The sequence below is a fragment of the Eimeria acervulina genome, genomic scaffold (assembly GCF_000499425.1).
Source record: "Eimeria acervulina Houghton genomic scaffold, Eah_scaff458, whole genome shotgun sequence".
Taxonomy (NCBI): Eukaryota; Apicomplexa; class Conoidasida; order Eucoccidiorida; family Eimeriidae; genus Eimeria; species Eimeria acervulina.
In genome coordinates, this window is record NW_013549790.1 from 10,663 (window position 1) to 25,654 (window position 14,992).

The following is a 14,992-nucleotide window of genomic DNA, read 5'->3' on the forward strand; positions in this document are numbered from 1 at the left end:
AGTGTGTGTGTGTGTGTGTGTGTGTGTGTGTGTGTGTGTGTGTGTGTGTGTGTGTGTGTGCTACTGCTACTGTTGCTGTATTTGCTGCTGCTCTTGCTGCTCCTGCTGCTGCTGCTGCGTGTGCTACTGCTACTGCTGCTGTATTTGCTGCTGTTCTTGCTGCTCTTGCTGGTGCTACTGCTGCCGCGTGTGGTGCCGCTACTGCTACTGTATTTGCTGCTCCTCTTGCTGCTGCTGCTTCTGCTGCTGCTGCTTCTGCTGCTGCTGCAGGAGGAACAGGAGGAACCTGGTGAAGTTGTGCTGTATGCAAAACTCGTGAACGTCGCCCTCGTGCACTCACCGCAGGCGTTGATTGCATGCGGCCACCCGGTTGCTGCTGAGGTGTACCCGCAGCTCTTCGCCCGCAGCAACAAACAGCAGCAGCAGCAGCAGCACCCCAGAGGCCGCAAGGCACTCAAATCCCAGCAGCAGCAGCAACAGCAGCAGCTCGCAGACGGCAGCTCCATTGCTTGCTACGGACAGCCCGTAACTGGACTGCAGCAGCAGCAGCAGCAGCAGCAGGGATCGTTAGGCGCAGCAGAGGACGGCAGTTCGTGTGCATTTGCTACTGAGGCCCAAACAGAGAAGGCAGCAGCAGCAGCAGCAGCTGCTGCTGCTGCTGCTGCTACGCTGCCTACTTGTCCTGTTAAGCTGGCGAAGAGTTTGAAGGCGTTTTCTGTGCGGATTGACCTGCGCGATTGGTGGGTTGGTGCTGCCGCTGGTGCTGCTGCTTCTCCTGCTGCTTCTGCCGCTGCTTCTGCTGCTGCCTCTGCTGCTGCTGATGCTGCTGATGCTGCTGACGACGCTGTCGTTACTGCTGCTTTTGCCCGCGCTGCTGCTGCTGCTGCTAATGGTGTTTCTGCCGCTGGTGGGCTGCTGCTATCCCTGCTGCTGCTGGTGCTACTGCTGCTGCTGGTGTTTGCAGGCGTATAAGCTACGGGTGCAGCCCCGACAGCATCCCAGCTCTGTGGTGCAGCAGCACCTCCGGCCGCTGCTACCGCCTAGAGAGACCAGCAGGGCGTTATGTGTCTCTGTTCGCTTCTTTTAAGAAGCGTTTTGAAGTTGCAGCGCGCGTAGTGCCGCAGCTGTACGTACACCCTAACTCCACCTTCGAGGAGCTCTGCACGCTCCTAACTGCAGCAGAAACCGCCAAACAGAGGGTCCAGCAGCAACAGGAGCAGCAGCAGCAGCAGGAGCAGCAGCAGCAGGAGCAGCAGCAGCACAACGGACTGCAGCAACAGACAGATCCTACCATATCTGCCTCGGCAGACGCTCTCACAGAGACAGAATCTAGCAGCAACCTCAGAGAACCTGCTGCTGCAGCAGCAGCACCGGCAGCAAATGGTGGCGCAGCAGCAACTGCAACTTCGTCGCAGCAAGATGACGACATGCCAGAAAGCCCCCAACAGCAGGAACAGCAGCAGCAACAGCAGCAGCTTCAGCAGCAGCATCTGTTGCCACAGGTGATGCAGCAGGAGCAGCCAACGTCTCCAGCAAGAAGCAGCGGTGGTCGAGGGGGGAGCCGCAACGGTTCGCGCGGCAGTCGGCAGCAGCAGCAGCAGGAGCAGCAGGACCCCACTTTGCTCTCTCAGCAGCAGCAGCAGCAGCAGGATCCGAATCTGGTGTTTGCACAGGCGAAGCTGATATCAGCGCTGCCTACACGAAAGGGCCGGGGGCTGCAGCTGCTGTCGCTTGCAGATCCTGAAGGCACAGGGGTGCTGCTGCTAGCAGATGGCAGCACGAGCCCTCGCTGCTGCTGGGGTGCAGCGTTTGCTGTTGCTGGATGTACAGAGGAATATATTGTCTCCATCGCTCGCTTCCTTCTTACTCAGATTGCTGCATTCGAAGCAACTCTCAACAGCAGCAGCAGCAGCAGCAGCAGCAGCAGCTTGCTTCATGGCCCCTTCTGCCAAACCCTTATCAAAAAAGCGGCAGCAGCAAATGTGTACATCCCGCCGCTTGAGTTTTTGCTCGCTCCAGAGCCAGCAGCATTTCAGGAGGATGTGGGGCGCAGGCAGCAAGACCAGCAGCAGCAGCAACTGCTGCTTCTGCAGCAGCAGCAGCAGCAAACCCAGGAATCAGACTTGCCGCTTGGGCCGCTGCTGCAGCAACCAGCAGCAGCGGCAGCAAAAGGAATTGCGGCTGGAGGGAGGCCCGCGAAGCGCTGCAGACGCCAGCGCGGCGACAGCCAGAACCCCGAAGCAACAGTGACAGCTGCAGCAGCAGCAACAGCAGCAGGAGCAGCTGCTGCTGTTGCTGCTACTGCTCCAACTCCACGCCACGGAAGCGTCACGCCGGGCCTAATGGACTTCGACTCGCAGCAGGGATGCAGGGATGCTGCAGCAGCAGCACTAAACATGCGCAAGGCAGCAGCGCAGCTGCAGCTACAGCTGCAGCCGCAGCTGCAGCAGCAGCAGCAGCAACAGCAGCAAGCGGATGAGGCGGAGGCAGCTGTGGAACCAAAAGACGAACTGCTGATCGATCCCTTCGAGGATACCACGGTAAATATGAATGTATAAATGGATGCCTACATATATATAATGTATTTATATGTATATATTTCTATATATATGAGTGCATGAATATGTTCATATATATTTGGATATAAATTATATTCATATGAATAAGTAAGTAAGTAAATAAATAAATATATATTTATTTATGGGTTGTGTCTGCAGCTGCAGCTGGTGAAATACATAAGCACAACTGCTTCTTGCTTGTTGTCGTATTGTGCGGAGCTGCTGCTGCTGCTGTTGCCGCCGCTGCTGCTGTTGCCGCCGCTGCTGCTGTTGCTGCTGTTCGCGTTGCTGGTGCTACTCTGACTCTCGGTGTCGAACTTACTTTGGGTGCTGCTGAATTTGCTCTCATATAGACCGTTGATGCTGCTGCTGCTGTTGCTGCTGCTGTTGCGTCTGTGTGCGTCTCAGTGCCAGCGGAGGCCGCTGCCTCTTTCTTTGCTGCAGCTGTACAGACACCCGGAGCTTCTGGAGCTACAGGATTTCATGCGGGTTTTCGCTGAGTATTTGCAGCTGCTGCCGCCTTCAATTGATGTCCTCGAAGCAGCGGTGCTGCGCCCTGCCTCCGCTGTCTCTGCGCCAGTTGCTGCTGCTGCTGCGCCTGCTGCTGCTGCTAGTGATACTACAGGGCACAGCTGGAAGAGCGACGAATTGCGCCTGGGCGCGCGCATCTATCGACTCCCAGAGCTGGAGTGCCTGCAGGACCAGCAGCATCAGCAGCAGCAACAGCAACAGCAACAGGAACCGGAACAGCAACCGGAGCAGCAGCAGAAGTTTGGACCCACAGGTGACACATTTGAGGCCGAAAGCGCCGCGATGTTAGAAGACACGTTGAGCAGTGAGGGGGCAGCTGCAGCAAAGGCAGCGGATGCAGCAGCAGCAGCAGTACCAGCACCGGCGACAGGGGTAGATGATGCAACAGCACCAGCAGGGGCACTTGCTGCTGCAGCAGCGGAGGCAGGAGCAACAGAGACAGCAGCAAGTCGGGGCAGTGGAGGAGAGGAGAGCGGGGCAGAATCCTGCGGCGAAGCAGCAGCAGCAGCGACAGCAGCCGCAGCAGCAACAGCAGCGGCGAAGACCACAGAGGCAACAAAAGAATGTGAGAAAGAGGAGGCGTCTTGTTCCTCCGAGGATGAGGAGGGCCAAGAGAGGAGCGAGGCAGCAGCAGCGGAGGCTGCAGCAGCAGCAGCAGCAGCAGAAGCAGCAGCAGCAGCAGCAGCAGTGGCAGCTCAAGACCCGAACGTCTCCGCAACCTGCGCGCAGCAGCTGCCGTTTTTCCTTGGGGATGCTTTGCTGCTGCGGCTGCTGCAGCTGGGGGTGCTTCAGCTGTCTGATGCCTTGCCCCGCGTAGCAGCAGCAAGCGGCAGCAGCAGCAGCAGCGCAGCAGCAGCAGCAGCGGATCCTCTGACTCCCGAAGAGAGTCAGGTTTCGGCTGCTCTTTGGATAGGCGTCGATGCTGGAGTCGGGGTGCAGCAGCAGCAGATACACCTCAGGAGACAGCGCAGACAGCAGAGGCCTCTGGGGCAAGACGGCGCAAACAACTGCACCACAAGCAGCAGCAGCACACGCAGCAGCAGTGATTGCGATCCGGCAAAGTCGGCTGCTGCTCCTGCTGCTTGTGCTGCAGCAGCGGCGGCCTTTTATGCGTGTATGGCAGGAGAGAGGCCAACTGAGCTGCAGCAGCTGCGCCGTCTAACACCGCAGGAGCACTTGCAGCTACAGCAACAGCAGCTGCTACTGCAGCAGCAGCAGGCGCACCAGCAGCTGCTGGTGCTGCCGTGCAGAGCTCTACGTGCTCTCGATGGCCTTCCCTTAGATTTGCGGCTGCTTGACCCCTTAACAGCACCGTTGCTGCTGAAGCGGCTGCTGTTCGAGTGTATGTACACCCCAGTTAGGAAGTATATCGCTCCCCCTAAACTCTCCCAGGCAACTGTTGCTCATCCAGCAGCAGCGCCAGCAGCAACCGCAGCAGCAACAGCAGCACCAGAGGCGCCTGATGCTGATGCTGCTGCTGCTGCTGCGAGCATGGACGGGTTGCAGAATGGCGTGCCTGCTGAGCAGCAGCAGCAGCAGCCAGGTGGAGGAGAGCCAGCGCAGCTTTCTGAGGAGCCTTTAGCGTTGGGAGGGGCACCGCTTCCTGCAAAGAAGGAACAGCAGGAGCTGCAGCAGCCACAGGGACAGCAGCAGCAGCAGGAGCAGCAAGATGAGCAGGAGTTAGCAGCAGCAGAGGCCGTGGGGTCGTACTCCCTCGAGAAGGGTACAGTTAAACAAGAGGAAGTAGCTGCTGCAGCAAGCGAGGCTGCTGCGGACGTTTCTGCAGCAGCAACAACTGCTGCAGAAGCAGCAACTGCTGCAGCAGCAGAAGCTGCTGCAGCAGCAGCAACTGCTGCGGCAGGCGTAACTGTGGACTCTGGTGGAGGGAGTGATGTTGGTGCAGCACCCGCAGCAGCGCCCGTCGCTCCAAACGGGGTTAGCGACGATAACCAGTCGCCAGCAGCAGAACCAGCAGCAGCAGAAGTAGCAGCAGCAGAAGCAGTAGCAGCAGAAGGAGCAGCAGCGGGAGGGGCAGCAACAGCCGCTCAACTTCCGGAGGCCGGCGACGCGGTTTCCTCTGTGCTAGCAGACGCTCCGATGCTGCTGCAGCAGGAGGCACAAACGGCAGCAGACGCAGCAGCAGCAGAAACAGCAGACGCAGCAGCAATGGATGTAGAGGAGCCCCCGGGCGGCAGCAGCAGCAACAACAGCAATAGCCATAGCAACAGCAACAGAAGCAACAACAGCAGCAGCAGCAGCAACCCCGAGGTCGCGGGGGAGGACGATGCTTCTGAGGGAAGCAGCATAGAGGGCGATCATGAAGAGGAAGAGGAACAGACAGCAGCTGCAGCAGCAGCAGCAGCAGAAGGAGGCATCCCTGCTGTGGAGTGGGCCTTCGACTTGAGCCGCTCCGATATTTGCGGTGTTGAGGCGTCAACTGTGGACAAACTGCTGCTGGCCCTACATGCACTGAGGCACGCTGCTGCTGCTGCTGCTGTTGCCTTTACTGGCATTGCTGCTGTTGCCTTTGCCGCTGCTGCACCTGTTGCACTTGGTAGAGTTGCTTTTGCTGGTGGTGCTGCTGCAGCCTTTGCTCCTGGTGCTGCTGCTGATGAGCTGAGTGACAACACCAGGTTCTTGCTGCTGCTGCTGCTGCTGCTATCTTGTTGCGTCTGATGTTATGGATGGCTGCATTGACGAGGAATGCGTTTCGCTTTGCTGCAGACGCAGCAGCTTCTGGCTGCTTCCGCGGGAGCTGCGTTGCTTCGTGTTGCAGCAGCTGCAGCGGGTTGTATCAGACAACTGGCAAGGCAAGTTTGCCATAGATGCGAAGCTGGAAGCGCTGGGGCGTGCACGGGTTAACGTGCTGAGGCTTAAAGCAGCAGCAGCAGGTGCTGCTGAAGACGAATACCTCGCTCCCCCTGGTGCTGCTGCTGCTTCTGCTGCTGCAGACTCCAGGACAGAAAAGGTATGCAGTCGTTAACCTGCGTTTTCTTGCATGCAGCTGCAACAGCAGGAAAGGATGATGTGTGGTTGCTGCTGTGCATGTACACTGCAGGATGGAGAAGACAAACCCGTAGCTGAAGAGGGGGAAGGAGCAGCAACAGCAGCAAACAAGGAGTTGTCGTCTGCTGCAGCAGCAGCAATAAAGGACGAAGGCGGTGGGTCCTGCTACTGCTGCTGCGTCGCTGCAGCTGTGGTTTTCTGTTGTCCCCGTCTTTGCTGCTGTTGCGGCTGCTGCTCGCAAGATGGAAGTTTATATGCAGCAGCGACTAGTTGTTGCTGCCGTCGCTTTGCGTGACTGTTATCTGCAGAGGAGGCGTCTTTCGCTGGAGCAGCAGCAGCAGCTGGAGGAGGAGGAGGAGGGACAGCAGCAGCAGCAGCCGGTGGAGGACGCTCTCAGCGAAGGAAGCCAATGGGGAGAGTTTCAAATGCAGAGGCAGAGAGGCTGCAGAGTTGTTTTGTGCTTCGTGCTGAAATGTTAGGTGAAGACAGATTTCTTAATCGTTATTTTGCATGCATGGGGCCCCACGGCGAGGCTTCTCGGGTGTACGTGGAGACCTGCTGCCAGCCATCTCCCCTCCGGTTGCTGCTGCAGAGAGCGGCAGCAGCTGCTGCTGCCGAAGCGGAAGCAGCAGCAGCACCATCCGATGCTGCAGCAAACGGAGAGCACCAGAGAAGCACCTGCTGCAGCGACGCCAAAATAGAAGTGGAGACTCCGGCAACCTCGGAAAGGCAAAAGCGCACTGCAGACATTATCAGCAGCAGCAGCAGCAGCAGCCTCGACAGTGAAGCATGTAACGGTGGGGTGAGCAGCAGCAGCATACGTAGCAGTGGCACCGACCAGAGCAACGGTAGCACGAGCAACGACTCCATCACCAGCAGCAACAGCAGCGACAGCGGCAGCAGCAGCAACAACAACAGCAATGGTAATAGCAGCAGTAGCAGCAGCAGCAGTGGGGGGTGCTTGAGGGTGTTTCCTCCATCAGGGGACTCAGCTGCTCTCTTCAGCTGCTGCAAACTGTCGGCGTGGCCGGTGCGGCGGAGGCCTGTGCGGGTGGAGTCGTTGGCAGCTTTCCTGCAGCTTCTGCAGCAGCAGCAGCAGCAGCGCAGTATCTGTTGCTTCGTGCCTTCAAACATTGCTGCTCTCCGTAGCCTCAGGGAGGCGTTGTCTCCTGGATTGAAGAGAGAGAGAGGACTCAAACTCAACTTAGGTCGCGTGCTAGACACGGTATGCAGCAACTATAGCCGCTGCTGCGGCTGAATTTGCTGCTGCTGTGCTGTTTGCTGCTGCTATTTGTATTTTTCTGCTGCTGCTGTATTGGTTGAGCCGCCGGCTTTGCAGTAGTTGCTGATGCATCCGCAGTAGTTTGTTGGTGCTGCTTCTGTGCTTGCTGCTGCTGCTGATTTGTTTCCTGCTGCCGCTGCGTTGTTTCGCATTTCCTCTGCTGTCTTTTGTGCTGCTGCATCCGCTGCTGCTGCCGTTGTGTCCTTGGATTTTGTGGCTTTTGCTGCTAGTTTGTTGCTGCTGCATCATTTCCCATTCATTTAAATGAGGGAATGATGATACCCGAGCCGGGTTGCTGCTGCTGCTGCTGCTGCTGCTGTGCTGGTGCAGCTGGAGACGGACCAGCAGCTCTCCCCTACAGACACTGCTGCTATTATTCCGCCATCGTCTCTTGCTGCTGCAGTTTGGTTGGCTTGCAAGCAGCTGCATGCCCTTAATTCCTCCCTGTTGCCGCGCTGCTACCCTCTCCTCTGGCAGCAGCAGCAGCAGCAGCAGATGTCTCCGTGCATGGCTTTCGCTGGGGCGTTGGCGGTGCTGACGCGAGCTGCAGTGTGCTGCTGCCCCTTCTGGGGAGAAGGACCTTCCTGCTACCAGCAGGAGCTGTCTGCAGAAACAACAGCAGCGGCAGCAGCAGCTAAGCTCAGGAGGCAGCATCGCAGGCTGTGGATGGAACAGACTCTCTTCTTGGTGAGCTTTCTGCAGCTACAAGCAGCAGGGGGAGCAGGTCGACCTGCAGCAGCTGTTGCTGCTCTTGCTGCCGCCGCTGCGTGTGGTGGTGCTGCTGCGACGTCTGCCTTTGGCGAATGCAGCTGCCGTTGCTACAGAGGCTGCTGCTGTCGAGCTGCAACAGCAGCAACCGCTGCTGCAGCTGTTGCTCTTTCTTCCGCTGCTGCCGCTGCGTGGCTTAGGTTTGCCTACTGCATGAGGATTGCTGCTCACCAAGACCATTTGCTGGTGCTGCTGATGTTGCTGCTGCAGGCCGTGCTGGTACAGCTGCTGCTCTACGTGGAGGCGTTAGTAGAGGCGGCGGGGTCGGTGCATGCAGAGAGTTGGGTGTATAGACGTCATATCTGGCAGCAGGAGCTGCAGCAGCTGTCGTTGCAGCTGCCTGTCCTCCTGCCTACCCCAGGGCAGCAGCAAGACTTGCCGCCAGAGGCTTTGAACCCTGCTGCTGCTGCTGCTGCTGAGGCGTCGGAGGAGTGCCCAGCAGCAACAGCAGCAGCACATCCAAAAACGGGCGGGGTGCGGAGACACCCGAGGCTGCTGCATGAAGATTTAGAAGCAGCACTGACGCTCAAACGCTGCAGCGACACAGCACACAGGATGGGGGAGGATCCTGAAGATGGCCTCGCTGCTGCTGCTGCTGCCGCTGCTGCTTGCGGCGCCGCTGGTGACGGGGAAGAGGTTGCTGCAGGAGTAGCGGCAGACAATCCTGCTGCTGACGTTGGTGATTCTGCTGCTTGTGTTGCTGCTTCTGCTGGAGATGCAGCAGATCAGATGGAGGCCTTGCCGCCTGTGGCTGGTCTCTGTTCGGTCTCTCGAGACAGCATCGATGCTGCAGTTGCTGCTGCTGCTGCTGCTGGCGACGCGGCGGCCGCAGCAGCAGCAGCAGCAGCAGCAGCTGGCGAAGACCCCGAGGAAGCAGCAGCAGCAAGCCGTTTTGCTTCGCTGCTACGGTGTATGTGCTGCGGGTTTGGCTGGGCGGAACAGGCAGTGCTACAGCTGCTAGAAGCCACATATGACTTTCTGTTCACCTCTGGAGTAGCCGCCTCAGCCGGCAGCAGCAGCGGCAGCAGCAGCAGCAGCAGCAGCAGCAGTTCATTTGAGGAGCAGCAGTGGCAAGAGGTGCGTCGCCGCCTTGACTTGCTGCAGGTGTGGGGCCTCTACTTGAATGTATGGAAGGCAACAGGCATCAGCTGCCAGCGACTTACAGACCTTTACGCTCCCATATCCAGGTAACCGTGCAGCCGCAGCAGCAGCAGCAAGAGCAGCAGTAGGTACAGCAATAGCAATAGTAGCAGCAGCAGTAGAAGAAAAGGTATCTTCTCTTTTGCGGAGTTTCCTTTCTAGTGCCTATTTACTGCTTGGCAGCGATAGCAGTAGAACACGATGAGCAGCAGGTGCTGCTGCTGGTGCTGCTGCTGCTGCTGGAGTTGGTTTCCGTGGCAGCAGCTGGATGCAGCCTTTAAACACTATCTGCTGTTGCGTTGGCTCTTGTTCTTATGCTGCTAATAACCATCCCATGGTGGCTGCCACTTGTGTTGCAGCTGCATCAGCTGTTGCTGATGCTTCTGCTGCTGCCCATGCTTCTGCGGTTGTTGCTGCTGCTAGTGGTGCTGCAACTGCTGCTGCACGTGTGGTTGCTGCAGCTGTTGGGGCTTTTGTTTCTGCTGCGTCCGTGTTGCCTTTGTGGCCACTGCTTCTTGCGTTCCAGCTGCTGCCTGTGCTGCTGCTGCTGCTGTTGTTGCTCAGAGATGCCTTCGAGCAGCTGTTGGCGTCGGACGAGCAGCGGCAGGAAATTCCACGGGAAGGCGAGCGTCTCTTCTTTTTCAGGAAGGGACACACGGAACTAGTAGAGACCCTGAGACAGGTGAACCAGCACTGCTGCATTTGCTGCTGCTGTCGCTTCTGCCGTTGCTGCAGAAGCAGTAGCAGCGGCGGCAGCACCAAGGAAAGAGGAGGAGGGGCACAGGGGCAGCCGCAGCAGCAGCAGAAGGACGGCAGCAAACAGGAGCAGTATATTAGGGACAGCATCACCTCCAGGGACAGCGACAAGAGCCGCGTTGTGTGTTATATGTGTTGCGTGCCGTAGGAACAGGCAGCAGGCTCCTGCAGCTACGAACAGACTTGCTGCAGTTTGCGTGCACCTGAGACGTTGGGGTGGATTGAAGAGCTGTACGTACACTCCATTGAGTTCTTTGGGGGCTTCTCAGGCTTGTTGCCCCCGGCGCTGCAGGTTCAGCCTCCCCTCGCATCGGCAGCAGCGGCAGCAGCAGCAGCTGCAGCTGCTGCGGCTACTGCTGCGGGGTCCCCTGCTGCCACTAATGCTGCTGCTGCTGCTGCTGCACTACAGCACAACGCGCTCCAGGCGATGCCTGGGGGCTGCGCTGAGGCAGCAGACTTTGGTTTAGTTCCTTCCCTTTTTTCTTTTTCTCTTGAAGAAGACCCCGTTGTCCTAGGACTCGTCAAACCGCCCTCAGCACAGCAGCAGCAGCAACTGCAGCAGCAAGCAGCACTGGCTACTGCAACGAATGCTGGGGAACCTGCGGCTGCTGAGCGGTCGACGCTGCAGCTTGAGGGCTCGCAGTGCCCAGATGCAACAGCAGCAGCAGCAGCAGCAACAGCAGCAGCTACTGCTGCAGCAGCTGCTACTGCTGCAGCAGCAGCAACTCCACCCGCCGCTTCCAGCCCGGGAGGGGCGTCAACTCCAGCTGCCTGGCGCAGCAGAAGCCGAGCTGAGCTGCATGCGCCTGAGGGACTCGTCTCGAAGGCATTTGAAGATTTTCTGCTGCAGGCTGATCCGCTGCGGCTGGCCGAGAAGAGTGGTACTGCTGCCCAGGTGTATCTGCAGCAGCAGCTGCAGCTGCAGCAGCTGCTGCAGCAGCAGCAACAGCTTACTCAGCAGGCGCCTGATGCTGTTGGGGCAGGAGTTCTTGATGCGTCTCTTTGCCCACACTATCGTCTTGTCTGTTCTGTAGCAACTCGGTGGGCTGCTCTTTCTGCGTTTGCTGCTGCTGTTGCTGTGTTAGCTGCTGCTGTTGCTGCAGCAGTCGTGTTGCTTGTGATTACACGACCTCGTTCTGTCGAATTAGCGGGGGATTGCTGCTGCATTTGTTGCTTCTGGCTGTTTGGGGTTGCTGCTGCAGTTGGTGTTGCTGCTGCAGTTGGTGTTGGTGTTGCAGTTAGTGTTGCTGTTGCTGCGTGCTGTGTGCAATGCTTTGTTACAGAAGGCATGAAGCAGCAGCAGATGCTGTCGTTGAGGGCCTGGAGGGTCTTGCTGCTGCTGCTGCAGTTGCTGCCAGCGAAGGCCGGGTAACGCGACATTCCTCACGATTCGGTAGGGCCTTCCCCGGGGGTGGCAGCAGCAAACCAACAGCAGGAGCAGCAGCAGCACCAGCAGGAGACACACAGCAACAGCAGCAGCGGCAGGCTGATGTCCTCAGCGGAGCAGACGGGTGTGTTTCTGGCAACGCAGAGTGTGCTTCAACAACAGCAGCAGCAGCAGAGGAAGTAAATGAACTTCCAGTAGCTGCTAGGGGGAAGCAGCAGAAACTGCGGTTTGTCGTTTTGAGTATCCCGCTGCTGCCCAAGGGCCGTACATTTGTCATCCGGTGCAGCAAAGTGTTGCAGGCGTTGGAGGTAGGCTGGGCCCCTGGCATGCGTTTCCGCATGCAGCTGGGCTGCTGCGCTGCTGCTGCTGCTGCTGCTGCTGCTGCAGTGCCCCTGCCGCCTGTACCGCGCGGCCTCGGGTTCGCACCATTGGATGTGGCGCTGCAGCAGCAACAGCAGCAGCAACAACAGCAGCGGCTGTCTGGCATTATCCGCAGAATCGATGCCACAGCTGCTGGCGTGTGGGGCGGGGTATTTGTTGAATGGGAAGAGAGACGGGTTGCGCGGCCCGGCGAAGCAGCAGCAGCAGCTGCAGCAGCAGCAGCTGCTGCTGCAGGCGGAAACACGTGTGTCTGTCTTTGGGAACTGGAGCCTCTGAAACGCCTCAAAAGGGCTGGTCAACTGTAGACTTTGGTGATGCAGCTGCTGCTGCTGCTATGTCTGTTTGCAGTAGCACAGCATTGCAGCGATCGGCATCAGCTCTAGTCCTCGCAAAAAGATAGCTGCAGCAGCAGCAGCATTTGAAGGCTGTTTGACGTTGATTTGCTGCAGCTGCTACAGGAGCACCATTGACGCTTTTTCAGTTTTGTTAGCCTCTTCGTTTGCTGCTCGTGCCGCAGCAACACTACTTAGAGGCATCGAGTACCTTAATCTTTTTCCTATGGTTTTTCTCTTTTTGGTTGTCCTTGCTGTGCTGCTCCTCTCGTGTTGTGTCTATTGTCTGTTATTACCTGGGGTTTAGGGTTTAGGGTTGAGAGCTGGAGATGCGGGAGTTTGTCCAGTAAACCGACTGAGTTGCGCTTGATGCTTCTTTATTGGCTACCTTATTTATATTTGCAAGACAGAAAATACAGATAAATAGAACTGAGCCTACGGCAGCCTGGTGCTGCAATTGTAGCCGTCTCTTGCTGCTCCTGCTGCTGATGGCGCGTCACTATATATATATAGATATAGACCAATGTAAAATGCATAATATATGTGCATATGATATGCACAAGTATTATTATGCCTCTCATGTCCAGTTGCACACCCATGAAAGTGCAGAAGAAAGACCAACACTTCTCTCCTAACAGCCCCCGCATTTCCTCAATTTCTGCAGCTGCATTCACTCCTGCTGCGCATACTGCTGCTGCAGGTACTACTGCTGCAGCTACTCCTGCTGCAGCTACTAATGCTGCAGCTACTACTTCTGCAGCTACTCCTTCTGCAGCTACTAATGCTGCAGCTACTACTGCTGCAGCGACTACCGCTGCAGCTACTGCTGCTGCAGGGACTACTGCTGTAGCGACTACTGCTGCAGCGACTACTGCTGCAGCGACTCCTGCTGCAGCTACTCCTGCTTCTGCTGCGGGGTTTTAGGCGATAAGCTGCGTGCGCTGTCTTCAGCCTCTAGAAAATGCCGCAAAGCCCGTGTCCGAAGACAACCGCATCACAAAAGCTGCTTCAGCTTCGGCTACAGTTGCCGTTGCAGGGCTTGATGCATTTGTGATGCATTTGTGGCGAAGACGCTACAACGTTTACTGTTTAAACTGCTTCTGCTGGTAGTACATTCTGTGCTGCTCCAGTGCTGCTTGTACTGCAGCAGCAGCTGCTACTACTACTACTGCTGCTGCAGCTGCTGCCGTAGTTCCTGATGCGGTATCTGCCTACCTGAGGCCGAACCCACGGCAGTTTTGGATGGCAATGAGCAGCAGCCTCTGCATTTTCTCTTGACTGCTATAGTCTGGGAGCAGCAAGAAGTTGAAGCACGTGTGTGATGTGGGTAGACTGAAAGCAAACAGCAAAACGAGCAAGAAATCAAACAATGGAATTAGAAAACAACAAGGCAAATATCAAATACAACACTAATTAAAAGTCAAACTGTAAGCCATTAAAACAAACAGCCCGACGAAAAACATCAAAACCAAGCAGCATGCAATCCTCCATTACACCACTTGCGATCTGTACAAGTGATGTGGAGGTATAATAATGTATACAGATATATATATATATATATACATATATTGATATATACACATACTGCTGTTTTCATGCATATATTTACTAATATAGGTCGTGCATATATGCATTGCGTTGTGTGCGCACGGTCTCTGGTTGAGGCTATTACCGATCGAACTTCTACTACCTATTCGCAACTGTACATTAACTGATACGTATATATATATATATATATATATATATATAGAGGGTGTGTGTTTGTCTAGAAATATGTAGATATATATACATTTACGTCTATGCAAATATCTATATGTGTATACACACGCAAGGATAGAAGCAAGCTGCAAACAACCGGGCGGAATCGACGAGCTTCCCTTTACTGGGCATATCTAATGCAAATGAATAAAACCATACACGATATATACATATATGTAAGTATTTTTATCTATCTGTGCGTATGCATGCATTTATGCATTAATAAATGTACATATATATATGTACATTATATATATGCATGCTTATTATCTCCATAACATAAAGTTGAACACTCGGGATATAAAAATACAAGCATCTAAGTTCGTTTCACCCACCGATCCGTGTCAAGGCCGTGACGGCCAACCGTCAGATGCAGCGCATGCGGGCCCCCAATCGGTAGGCGATCTGATCCTGCATCATATGCAGAAAGCAACAAAAAGCAAACAGCAAAGAAGACAATACGAACAACAAATGGAATAAGACGTCAGAAACAGCAAATGAGCGAACCAGCGCGGCAAGACGAGATGAAAAGCAGAGAATAAACAACAAAAAACGGCAATGGAGGAAGCAGCAACGAAACTGAAGCATGTACCACATAACAGCACGAGACATCAGGTATACAACAAAAAACAGCAAATAAAGAATAACACTGCAACACGTAAGCAACGAGAAAGAGCGGATGAGCAACACAAAGCAGCAACTAAACAGCCAAGGGCAGCATATAAATGCCAAAAGCCAGCAGCCAACGAAACAGAGCAAAACCAAACAAGAGACAGCGTAACCAATTCAACAAATATAGAAACTAATTACTGAAAGCATGTTTGGCCTTGTATCAAACAGCGGAACTAACACCCCCACTGTAATACACAATACGTAATCTCCCCGGTGCAGATATATATAGGCATATGCGACCACATATATGCATGCATATATATATATATATATATATATATATATGTATATATATATATATATAGATTTACACGCACACCTACTTATCACCATATGCAATACCCTTTACACACACGCGCATATATATATATATATATATATATATATATGTACTTGACAGTTTGCACACGCGTGCCGATAA

General features: G+C 55.4%; 2 protein-coding genes across 2 annotated transcripts in view; one reads left to right on the plus strand and one right to left on the minus strand.

Moving 5' to 3' along the window:
- Positions 1–12,114, plus strand: part of EAH_00039170 (Chloroquine resistance marker protein, related, related) — a gene marked incomplete at both ends in the record, with an annotated part of 14,258 nt that extends 2,144 nt beyond the window's left edge. The window contains 11 exons of the mRNA XM_013395382.1: positions 271–740; positions 965–2,540; positions 2,967–5,722; positions 5,814–6,057; positions 6,148–6,250; positions 6,404–7,320; positions 7,708–8,064; positions 8,356–9,332; positions 9,850–9,967; positions 10,190–11,082; positions 11,325–12,114. Coding sequence (XP_013250836.1) covers positions 271–740; positions 965–2,540; positions 2,967–5,722; positions 5,814–6,057; positions 6,148–6,250; positions 6,404–7,320; positions 7,708–8,064; positions 8,356–9,332; positions 9,850–9,967; positions 10,190–11,082; positions 11,325–12,114 — 9,201 coding nt within the window. The remainder of the gene's footprint in view (positions 1–270; positions 741–964; positions 2,541–2,966; positions 5,723–5,813; positions 6,058–6,147; positions 6,251–6,403; positions 7,321–7,707; positions 8,065–8,355; positions 9,333–9,849; positions 9,968–10,189; positions 11,083–11,324) is intronic.
- A 1,238-nt stretch (positions 12,115–13,352) lies between these two features.
- EAH_00039180 (hypothetical protein) lies at positions 13,353–14,904 on the minus strand (the record flags this gene model as incomplete). Its single annotated transcript, XM_013395383.1, has 3 exons — positions 13,353–13,473; positions 14,235–14,310; positions 14,895–14,904. 3 exons carry the CDS (start codon positions 14,902–14,904, stop codon positions 13,353–13,355), a joined length of 207 nt encoding a protein of 68 aa, XP_013250837.1.
- Between the last annotated feature and the right edge of the window lie 88 nt (positions 14,905–14,992).